At 43.5% G+C, this 12,509-nt stretch overlaps 1 protein-coding gene across 1 annotated transcript in view; it reads left to right on the top strand.

Annotated features, from left to right (window-relative positions):
* cps1 (carbamoyl-phosphate synthase 1, mitochondrial) overlaps positions 1-12,509 on the top strand; it is a 180,468-nt gene that overhangs the window by 93,840 nt on the left and 74,119 nt on the right. Inside the window, exons 18-20 of the mRNA XM_073046354.1 lie at positions 2,529-2,739; positions 6,875-7,073; positions 7,642-7,818. Coding sequence (XP_072902455.1) covers positions 2,529-2,739; positions 6,875-7,073; positions 7,642-7,818 — 587 coding nt within the window. The remainder of the gene's footprint in view (positions 1-2,528; positions 2,740-6,874; positions 7,074-7,641; positions 7,819-12,509) is intronic.

Raw genomic sequence — 12,509 nt, 5'->3', positions numbered from 1 at the left:
CCTCACCCCTGCTACGGTCACCTCAGGAGCAGTACACAGTGGGATTGATGGCATAGCTGTGGAGGAAGCATTGGACTGTGAAGGCCCTTGTGTGAGAGCTTTGGTCACCAGGCATTCTGCTGATTAGCTTTGTTGGTCTGCTTGGGGAACCACCTAACAGGATTCACCATCTTCTTGCCTTACAGGGCCTTCTCCAGGATATCCTAAGGAGATGACTGTCTAATCCACTTGTGGCCTCCAATGCATAATTCCCTTTACAAGGGACACAAGACATTGTCCAACTAAATGGAATAGTTGTAGAAGATAGAACAGCACAGCACAAGAACACACCCTTTGGCCCACAATTTATGCTAAACTATTTAAGCTAACAACTCCAAATTAAACTAGTTCCTTCTGTCTGCACATGGTTCATATCCCTCCATTTTCTCCATATTTATGTGCCTTTCTAAGAGCCTGTTAAGCACCTATGTCATATCTTCCTTCAAAACCAACCACACTCGAGCAGGAGCACACTCGAGGCTCTTGCTACTCTCTGCGGAAACTTGCTCTGCACAACTCCTTCGAACATTCCCACTATCACTTTAAATGCATACTCTCTGTATTAGACATTTAAATCCTGGGATAAAGATATCAGCTGTCTATTCTTTCTGTGCCTTTCATAAACCTCCCAACCCCTGCTACTCAAGAAAACAACCCAATTTTGAACTCAGTGCTTTGACTAATGTAGGCAAGCATGCCATTTGCCTTCTTTACCACCCTGTCACCCTGTGCACTCAATTTCAAGGAGCTGTGGACTTGGACTCGTAGATTCCTATGTACATTGACATGTTTTAAGGGTCCTCCCATTGACTGTATACTGTCCCTTTGTGTTTGATCTCCCAAAGTGCATCACCTCACATTTAGCCAGGGTAAACTTCATCTTCCCTTTCTGCACCCAGATCTGCAACGGATCACTGTCCTACTGTATTCTTTGTCAATCTTCAAAACTATCCACAATATCAACAACCTAGTAGCACCTGCAAATTTACTTACCTGTCCACTAATGTTTCCCTGTGGAACACCACTAGTAACTGATCTCCAGCCAGAATAAGATCCATCAACCACTACATCCCTGTTTTCTATGGTGGCAATTCTGAACCTAAATGACCAGGTTGCCATGGAGTCCATGCATTTTAATAAGACCATAAGACTAAGGAGCAGAATTGGGCCATTTGCCCCACTGAGCCTGTTCCACTCTTGGCTGATCTGTTATTCTTCTCAACCCCATTCTGCCTTTTTCCCATAACCTTTAACACCCTTCCTAATCAAGTACTTATCAACTCCTCTTTAAGTACACCCAGTGACTCGGCCTCCACAGCCTTCTGTGGCAATGAATTCCACAGATGCACCACCTTCTGGCTAAAGAAATTCCTCCTCATCTCTGTTCTGTAGGGGCATCTCTCCATTCTGAGGCTGTGCTCACTAGTCCTAGATTCACCCACTATAAGAAATATCCTCTGCATGTTGTCTACGTACGCCTTTCAATTTTCAATAGGTCTCACTGAGATCCCCCCCCCCCCATTCTTCTAAACTCCAGCATGTACAGGTTCAGTGCCATCAAACACTCTTTATATGTTAACCCTTTCATTTTCGGGAGCTTTTTTGTGAACCTTCTCTGGACCCTCTCCAATGTCTTTCTTAGATAAAGGGGCCCAAAAATGCTCACAATACTCCAAGTGTGGTCTGATCAATGCCTTAAAAAACCTCAGCATTGCGTCCTTGCTTTTATATATTCTATTTGTCATCTTGTAATAAATGCTAACATTGCATTTGCCTTCTTTACCACCAGCTTGCAAGTTAACCTTTAAGGAATCCTGCATGAGACTACCAAGTCCCTTGGTACATTTAATTTATGAATTTGCTCCCCATTTAAAAAGTGGTCAACATCTTTATGCCTTCTACCAGAGAGCACAACATACACTTTCCTACACTGTATTCAATCTTCCATTTCTTTGCCCGTTCTCCTAATCTGTCTAAGTCCCTCTGCAGACTCCTGCTCCCTCAACACTACCTGCACCCACACCTATCTTTGTATCATCCATTAACTTGGCCACAAAGCCATCAATTCTGTCATTCAAATCATTGACATGAGACGTGAAAAGAAGCAATCCCAACACCGACCCCTGCCGAGCACCACTCGTCACCAGCAGCCAACCAGGATAGGCCCCCTTTATCCCCACTCTTTGCCTCCTGCCAGCAATAGTTTGGCCTTCGCTGCTACTGGAGCAGTCATGTCCAACGACAGATGCCGTGCCCGAGTGCAATATACGAGAGGAAAAACACTGATGTGCCATTGGGTCCGGGGCCGTGTGCCTTCTGTGAGGAAGCCTGGTAGAAATTAGGCGAAAAATCTCTAGCAAATGAGATAGCAAGCAAGACTGTGTTTCATTGGCTTGAATCATGATGCTGTCTCTGATATGCTTTACAAGAGCTGTCCATCCTCGAATACTGGGGTTCTAATTGTCCACCTCCTTGTGTCTTGTGTTTAGGAGACTCTGTGGTTGTAGCCCCGAGCCAGACCCTGTCCAATGAAGAGTACCACATGCTGCGTGAAACTGCGATCAAGGTGGTGCGTCACCTAGACATTATAGGGGAGTGTAACATCCAGTATGCCTTGCACCCTGCCTCCCTTGAGTATTGCATCATTGAAGTCAACGCCCGGTTGTCCCGCAGCTCAGCTCTGGCGTCGAAGGCCACAGGGTAAGGAGGGCAATCTCCGGCACATCCACGCATCTCTTATGTTCCACTTATGTTTCTTTAGCTTAACTCTTCAAATGCCATTTTGTTTAATTCATGAACTATTCATTCAAGGAGCAGTTCCTACTGTGCTAGTTAGTGACCTCATCTGTAGCACTAGGTTCTGGATATCACTTCAAGTAGAAACATTTCCTCTACATCTTTCATTAACTGAGAAAACCTCAGTGTCCCTCTCCTGCTTTCTGGGGAGAATTGCCCAGCTTCTTAGGGGTGGGTAATGACTGTATCCTCACCGTTTCTAAAAATCAATGTATAGAAAGTAATTCTTGCATGTGTGACTTCTCTTTGCATCTTCAGTCCTCTGGAGGTGGAGACCAGTGGTGTTGATTGCTCATTGTAAGTGTGATCTTTCCAAGGTTCGAGACTTTAAAGTATTTAAATCCCTTCTTTATAGCTGTTCAGACGAGAATTTGATTTGCTCTATTCATGACCTTACTGATCTGTACTGCTGCTTTTACTGACCTTTCTGTTTAGAGAATCGTTTTCTTAAGTTCTCAATCAGTGTAATTGAGACTCTGAGTAAAAATTAGGAAAAATTTGGAGATTCCATTTGAGGAGGTACTAGGAAAACTAACTGAACCAGTGATTGGGACTTGCCACAATGATAGTGGATGGTTGGGCAAGACATTGGTGAGGCTGCTTTTGGAGTATTGCATTCAGTTTTGATCACCCTAGGATAGGAAACTTACCACTAAACTGGAAAGAGTTCTCTAGAGATTTACAATGACGTTGCTGGGACTGAGTTATTGAGAGAGGTTGTACAGGTTGGGACATATTTCATTGGAGCGTAAAGGAATAAGGGGTGAACTTATTGATGCACATAAAATTATGAGGGTCATAGTTAGAGTGAATGTGCAGTCTTTTACCAAGGGTTGGAGAACCAAGAGCTAGAGGGCACAGGTTTAAGGTGAGGAGGAGAGATTTAACAAGAGCCGGAAGGGTAACTTTTCACCCAGAAGGTGGTTAATACTGTATATAGAATGAGCTGCCAGAGGAAGTGGTTGAGGCAGGTACATTAACAACATTTAGAAGGTACTTGGAGAAGAATATGAATAGGTAATGTTTAGATCAGGGGTTCTCAACCTGGGGTCCACGGACCCTTTGCTTAATGGTATTAGTCCATGGCATTAAAAAGATTCTCACTTTATCCTTTAAAATTGTTCCGATTGTTGACTGATTGTAGCCTAACGTTTTTCCGATGACCGATGGCGTTTTACCTAGTTCCGATCGCTTTATTATTTCCACTTTATTTTCAATCGTGATCGTGATTATTTTCATGAACAGAAACACTGCAGATTCAGAGCTCCACCAGGTCTTAAAGACCACTGCTCTGAGACAGGCTAAATAAGGTCCGGGGTTCCACTGGGTCCTAAAGTCCACCGCACTGAGACAGGTTAAATAAGGGACTTGAGCATCCGTGTTTTTTGGTATTCGCGAGGGGTCCCAGAACCAATCCCTTGTGGATAAGGAGGGCCGACTGTACTTGTGGCAGATGTACTCAGGGAATTGTACAACAGAAATATAAAAGTTGTATAGGGAGCACATGCATGGGTTTCTTAATAGGTTTGCCCCATTGAGGCAGGGAAATGATGGTAGGGTGAAGCAGTCATGTTAGACAAGAGATGTGGAACATCTACTCAAGAGGAAGAAAGTAGCTTACTTAAGGTTTAGCGAGTCCAAATCAGACAGGGATCTAGAGAGTTACTAGGTTGCCAGGTAGGAGCTAAAAAATGGATTTAGAGCAAGAAGGGGACAAGAAAAGACCTTGGTGACTAGGATTAAGTAAAATCCCAGGGTGTTCCACACAAACGTGATGAACAGGAGGATGACTAGAGGATAAGATCAATCAGGGATAAAAGAGGAAGGATACCTGGAGTCAGAGGAGGTAGGAGAGCTCCTTTGTTTCAGTGTTCACCAGGGAGAGGGACCTTGATGAATGTGAGGACAGAGTAAAACAGATTGTATGTTTCAATGTACAAGTGACAAATGAAGTTAATCTTAAACTTTAGAATCAATCTTTAGCATTAGGCTCGATACTGTATGTCCCCAGGACTAGACGGGATAAGCCCCTGGTTACTACTGGTAGTGAAGGAAGAGATTTCTGTGTCTTTGACGATGACCTTTGCATCCTCACCTGCTACAGGAATAGAACCAGAAAATTGGACGGAGTTTTACATCAGTGGTGGACAGCATTCTTAGAGACAGAATTTACCAGGTTTTGGAGAAGCGTGGTCTCTGGTTAGGGATAGTCAGCATACTTTTGGGATGGGCAGGTTGTGCCTTATGAGCCCAAGTGAGTTCTTTGAGGGAATGACAGAACAAACTAATGAAGGTTGAGCAGTAGGTGTGGTGTGTATAGATTTTGGTAAGGTGTTTGACAAAGTTCCACACGGTAAGCTCATTCAGAAAGTCAGGAGGCATGAGATCCAGGGAAACTTGGCTGTGTGGATTCAGACACAAACTAGAGAAAATCTGCAGATGCTGGAAATCGAAGCATGTTGGAGGAACCCTGCAGGCCAGGCAGCATCTATGGAGAAGTGTACAGTTGATGTTTTGGCTCAAGACCCTTCAGCAGGTCATAAGAGGGAGAGGGAGAGGGAGAGGGAGAGGGAGAGAGAGTGTGTGAGTGTGTGTGTGTGTGTGTGTGTGTGTGTGTGTGTGTGTGTGTGTGTGTGTGTGTGTGTGTGTGTGTGTGTGTGTGTGTGTGTGTGTGTGTGTGTGTGTGTGTGTGTGTGTGATGGATTCGGAAATGGCTTGCCCATAGAAAACAGAGAATGGTTGTATATGGTGCATATTCTGGTGGAGGTTGGTAACCAATGCGTGTCCCATAGGATCTATTCTGTGACCCCTGCATTTCTGACTTTTGTAAATGAGGAAGTGAAAAGTTGGATTAGTAGGTTTGCAGATGACAGTGTGGATGATGAAGAAGGTTGCTGTAGGTTACAACAGGACATTCATAGGATGCAGAGCTGGGATGAGAAGTGGTTGATGGAGTTAAATCTGGAACAGGGAAGTGATATACTATGTAAGACCACACTTAAAGGCAGAGTGCAGGGTTAATGGTCGACTTCTTGGCGATCTTGGAAGAACAGGGCGATCTTGGGGTCCACATCCATAGATCCCTCAATGTTGTCACACAAGTTCATATGGTGTGTTGGCCTTCATTATACTGGGGATTGAGTTTCAGAGCTGCGAGGTAATGTTTCAGCTGTATAAAACTCTGGTTAGACCACATTTGGAGTATTGTGTTCAGTTCTGGTTACCTCGTTATTGGCAGGATGTGGAAGCTTTAGAGAGGGTGCCAAGGAGATTTACAAGGGTGCTGTCTGGATTAGAGACTATGTCATACGAGAAGGGGTTGAGCAAGCAAGTGGTAGAAGCATAGAATGTGCTGCCAGGGTTGGTGGTAGAAACAGATTCATTAGGGACATTTACGAGACTCTTAGATAGGCCTGTAGATGGAAGAAACAAGGCGGTCTCTGTGGTTAGATTTATGTTAGTATAGGTTAAAAGTTCAGCACAACATCGTGGGCCAAAGGACATTATTGTGCTGTAATGTTCTATACCCATCACTCTTGCTAAATAGGGAAGACATTGAACTGGATCCTGGGGAATTCCAGACTGTTTAGTTTAATCCTGGCTGCTGGGTGATTTAATACTTTACAAATGAAAAACAACTACATGACTCTGAAATAAAAGTGGATCAGGCAGAAAGAAAGAAACAATGAGTAGCTGAGGTTATACGTTTGGAGGATAATTTAGCCCAGATAAACCTGTTGATCATGACCTGCGTGGAAGCTCAATGGTAAGGTTTTACCAGCTGTTCATCACTTGGAGAGCAGCAGAGCTTGGGTAGCCACTCAGCATCTCCTTTCCCTGTCAAAGACTCTAGTTCTCAGCACATTTCCACCAACTGAAAGAATTAACCTATTGCACAGGGACTAGAGCTGTTCAGTCTACATGCTTGTATCTGCTCACGTGTGATGCTGCACACTGAACAGCCTCATGTCTAGGAATGAAAGCTGCTTTTCTCTGCGGTTTGGTCGCCAGTCACTGATTCCGATCTTTTTCTTCACAGATATCCACTGGCCTTTGTGGCTGCTAAGTTGGCCCTTGGCATACCCCTGCCTGACATCAAGAATGCTGTTTCAGGGAAGACGACAGCATGCTTCGAACCCAGCCTGGACTACATTGTAACCAAGGTTCCTCGGTGGGACTTGGACCGTTTCCATGGAGCCTCTCGAGAGATTGGCAGCTCTATGAAGAGTGTTGGGGAGGTGAGTGTGTTGACTAACTCAATTGGCAGGTTTCTATGTCTACTGGCCTCTTTCTGCCATCAGCCTTTGTGAAGGATGAACTACCTCTTCTGGACTGAGTTAACATTTACATTGTGATGTTTATTTAGCTCAAACATAAAAATGTCAAAGATTAGTCAGTCTGAAAGATAGAGCACAGGGCATAGAACAGTATAGAACAGGAACAGGCCCTTTTGCCTACGATGGGGTGCCAAACAAATTAAGCTAAGGACTCCTAAGTAAATTAATCTTTTCTCCCTGTATATGGTCCATATCCCTCCTTTCAGATAAGTTGAACACTTTGATCCACAGCTATCTATCAGTGAATTGAACCTAGCTAATCAGACAGCAACTGGGAGTAGGAGAACAGTTCATAGCTGGGGTAGTACTTTCAGAGGGTAGGTTGACACTAATGAACATGATTTAATAGGTGACCAAGCATTGACCAAAGCCATTTGATGATGAGTTGTGTACACAGTCCCTCAGGATAGAAAATGACAAACTTTGTGTGTGAGTTGATCTGAGTCTGACCTCTGCTTGCATTGTCCAGGTAATGGCCATTGGCCGCACGTTTGAAGAAAGCTTCCAAAAGGCTCTAAGGATGTGTCATCCATCCGTGGAAGGCTTTGTTCCCCGTCTCCCCATGAAGAAGTCCTGGTCTGCTGATTTTGACCTGCAGAAAGATCTCTCTGTCCCATCCATTAACCGCATCTACTCTTTGGCAAAGGTAATGACCATGTTGCAACATAGCTACTGCTTGTCATTGGAAGTTCTGCCACAGTATTTTCCAGAGAGATGTTTGTGGTCTTATTTTCTGAACCCGGTGCTAGGCTGAGGATCTTTTGTAATCACAGACCTTGTAGAAGTGATCAGCAAAGACGAAACTCCCAACAATGGGTCCAGATGCACTGTTCGTAAAGAACTGGGTGGGTGGGCCTAATTTAATACTCCCTGCTTGCTTCTACCAGAGGAGTGTGGAAATCTGGTGTATTCTCTCTGCAAAAAGCTGTGGAAGCAGGAGGTGAATGAACATTTTAGTCAGAGGTGGATAGATTAGAGGATTAGAAGATCACAGTTTCAAGACAGTTGAGTTGATAATCATCTGTGCCAATCCAGGGAAGGCGACAGAGGGTGGCTTTGCATGGGGAATCTAGGCTGCCTCTGCCCATGGACCTAAACGGCCGAGGATTGGAGAGAATGAATGGGAGAAGCCATTTGTGTGTTAGCCACTGTGCTATTTCCCAAAAGTGTTTTGACCCCCTTTCATAATGCTGGTGTGTTCAAGACACTTGCAGTTCCCTGAACGTTCTCTCCTCTGTGAAGCTGCTTGAATGCCGACGTTAGATTTAGCTGTCAGATAGGTTGGCTTTTTGTTGAGAGGGCACTGTAAGTGCATGTCAGAGGAGCTTCTTCCACCATTCCGCAGTCCACGTCCCCAGAAAGCACACTGACCTTGGTACTTCAGTGAGTTGAACTAGACGGGTGATGTCGATGTTGTGGAGGGCCAGCCTTCTCTCTCAGCATTTGACGGGTGTGAGTACCTCTGTCCGGGGAACACAACACTGCTTATGCTGTCCCATGTTGTGACAGCAGGGGTCACCCTCTCTCCATTAGAACCATACATTCCACTCTTTAGCTGGGTGGTAGTCTTTAACCATGTTGCCATATCCTCCTGAACTCCGTGGTTAAGAGAGCGCAGGAACAGATCCTTAGGCTTTACCATGTCTGAGTCTACCACTGTGCTGGTCTAACCAATCCCACTGACCTGCACATGGTCCCTATCCTTCAATTCCCAGATTTCTCTGCCCAACTTTCCAACTGATCTATATCCTACTGTATCTTTTGATGGTGGTTTGACCCCCCTAATCAGCTCTGTCTATGCTCTTTACACGCTTCATCTCGCTTCAGCCTAATTTATGTACACTTTATTAGGTACACCTGTACACCTGCTCATTAATGCAAATATCTAATTAGCCAATCACGTGGCAGCAACTCAATGCATAAAAGCAGGCAGACATGGTCAAGAAGTTCAGTTGTTTTTCAGACTAAACACCAGAATCGGGAAGAAATGTGATCTAAATGACTTTGATCATAGAATGTATTTTGCTGCCTGACGGGATGGTTTGAGTATCTCAGAAATTGCCGATCTAGAATTTGAACACAGAGCAGAGTTTACAGAGAATGGTACGAGAAACAAAAAGCATCCAATGAATGGCAGTTCTGTAGGCAAAACTGCATTGTTAATGAGGGAGGTCAGAGGAGAATGGGAGACCGGTTCAAGCTGACAGGAAGGTGACAGTGACTCAAATAACCACGCGTTACAGCAGCGGTGTGCAGAAGAGCATCTCTGGATGCACAACACATCGAACCTTGAAGTGGGTGGGCTACAGCAGCAGAAGACCACAGACATACACCCATTTTCCACTTTATTAGTTACAGGAAGTACCTAATAAAGCGGCCCTCTGTGTAAATCTACTCCTTAGGGAGGTAGGCTGAGAAATGGACAATGGATCTCAGCTTAGATAAGTGTAAGGTGATGCATTTTGGACATTCAAACCAGGGTAGGACCTATACTGTGAATGGCAGGGCACTGATAAATGTCGTTGAACAGAGGAATTTAGGGTTAAAAGTGCACAGTTTGCTGAAAGTGGCCATGTAAGTAGACATGGTGATGAAGGTGTTTAGCACACTGGCCTTCATCAGTCGGGGCATTCTTTAAGAGTAAGGACATTATGTTGCATTAACACAAGTCATTGGTGACACTCCACTGGCTGCATTGTATACAGTTTTGGTTACCATGTTATTGGAAAGACATTGTTAAGCGGGAGAGGGTACAGAAGAGATTTATGAGAATGATGTCAGAGCTAGAGGGCCTGAGTTATTGGGAGAGGTTAGTCAGACTGGATCTTTATTCCTTGGAGCATAGGAGAATGTGATGTGTCCGCATAGTGTTTATAAAATATTGAGGGGTATGGATAAGATGGACAGTCATAGTCTTTACCCCAGAGGGGAATCCAAAACTAAGGGCGCTGTCACAAGGTGGGGGGAGGGCAAGATTTAAAAGAAACCTAAATGGTAACTACTTAAATCAGAGGGTAGTAAGTACCTAGAATGAATTTCCAGGAGAAGTGGCTGAGGTAGGTACGATTAAAACATTTAAGAGGCATTTGGATCCGTGCATGGAGTAGAGGAGATTGCTGTGGTTGGCCTCCACTAGTGGGCCGAAGGGCCTGTTCCCATGCTCTACTACTACATGATTCTACTGAATATAGAATGTAGAACTGAACAGAACATGAACAGGCCCTTCTGCCCTTGATGTTAGGCTGATATAATTGAACTAGTAATTAAAAGCCTACTGAACTCGTCCCTTCTGAATCTAAATGGCTAAGTCACCGTGGATCCCATGCACCTGTCTTATGGATGAACCAACCATGTGAGAATGACCTTGAAATATATATTGTTGTCTTCTCTTCAGCCGTGCACTAGTTTCATTATGTTTTGTCATTCATTTTGCACAAGTATGAGTTATTTATAATTTGCATTTATTGACCATAACGCCATTAGACATGGGCAGCAGAATTGGGCCATTTGGCCCATTGAGAGTGCTTTACCATTCTGTCATGGCTGATCTATTAACCTTCTCAACCCATCGTCCTGCCTTCTCCCCATAACCTCTGGCACCCTTACTAATAAAATAACAATCAATCTCTGCTTTAAATATACCCAAATGACTTGGCCTCCACAGCTGTCTGTGGCAATGAATTCCACAGATTCCCCAACCTCTGGCTAAAGAAATTCCTCCTCATGAACCTGTTCTTCCTCTTTTGAAGCAATGTTTGTTGTCATATTGTGCTGCTGGTAACATAACATCTGTGCCCTGTGCATAACATCTGTGCCCTGTGCATACATGCCTGCACCAATAAACTTGAACTTGTTCTAGCCCTAGTTCTGGTAACAAGGAGAAACAAACAAATTGTAGAAGTTGGGGCAAGGTGCAGTAGGAGAAGAGGCTGAGCCTGTTGAGAGCTCAGTATCTGCTGCTGATGTTTGCACCTCCACCCCCTATTTTCAGTCATTTTATGGTTTGTCAAAGTGAGAGAGGAAGTCTCTCACTCTTCAGAAGCCATTACTCAATCCGTGCTCTGTTTCACAGGCCAGTCATTTTCATTTACCCTTGGTTTTCAGGAACTATCTGATGTTTTCTTTGTGCAGGGCTGGGTGAATATCTCGTTCCTGATTCATAGAATTGGTAGAAAGGAGGCCATTCAGTTCACCCACTTACCCTTTGCTTTCTCCCCCGATATTTTGCCCAGGGGACAAGCCCCCTACCTCCCCCCAGACATCTTTTTACCTCTGCACTCTGACTCTAGGCTGATGCTACTCCAATGGGTCTAAGCTTTGGTGATTAAGCTATTCTGTGAACAGGCACTTACTGAAAACACAGATCAGCATACCCTCTGAGTTGAGTGAGTTGTTTATATATAAATTTTTTAATTGAATTTTCGAATGGTTACAGAAGGAAAAAATTATCAACCCTTCCCCCCCTCCCCCCTAACATATCCCTGTAGAAGGAGAAAAAAAAAGAGGGAAGAAAAGAAAGAAAGAATGAATGCCTGGATATCGGAAGATCCCCACATGCTCCATGGAGTTCATAATAGCTTTAGTATATATATTTATTTCTTTCCCCAAATAACCAATAATTTTATCTTCGGAGCACCTATATATTTAATCCTATCTTTTGTAAATAAGGGCGCCAAATTTTCAGAAATATTTCATATTTATCTCTTAAATTATAAGTATTTTTTTCAAATGGAATGCAGCTAAAAGCTATATCTATTTTCATTTTCTTAATGTATGTTAAAATTCTTTTTCTTTTCACCAGTCCATTAAGCCCATTAACATTAAAACTTAAAAAATTCAATAAATTAGTCATTATTTTTAATTCCAGTCTATAGTAGTAACTAACTTTTCAACTTTTGTAGTACCTTGGGGAATCTTTTTAAAATTCTCCGTGTTGCTATGTGTTTCCCCCCCCCCCCCCCCCCGATTGTCCAGGCAAAGAAAGAAAGATTAAAGAAAAATAGATTATAAAGAAAAAAAAATACCCCCCATACTAATGTTGTGAATAAAAAAAAACATATTACCCCCCTCCGTTGTACGGGTCATGGCAATTGCCATGATTACACACGTGAATCCCATAGTGATCGATCCGAAGTTCCCCCAGCTCCCCCGTAATATAAAAAAGTATATATAAGAGAAGAAAAAATAATATCACTACTCTCATTTAATATTTCTCAAATTTTTACCTTTCTCCCCCGTATCATATAATTAAGAATATATTTAAATATTCTTCTGTCCTTAAACATCCATCAACTCCATTCACTGTCCCTGTCTTCATCTTTAATCCGTTTCACTTTT

This window comes from Hemitrygon akajei, chromosome 5 (genome assembly GCF_048418815.1).
Source record: "Hemitrygon akajei chromosome 5, sHemAka1.3, whole genome shotgun sequence".
In the NCBI taxonomy this organism is placed as follows: domain Eukaryota; kingdom Metazoa; phylum Chordata; class Chondrichthyes; order Myliobatiformes; family Dasyatidae; genus Hemitrygon; species Hemitrygon akajei.
The sequence above is the reverse complement of the archived record's forward strand: the minus strand, read 5'-3'. Positions and strand labels throughout refer to the sequence as shown.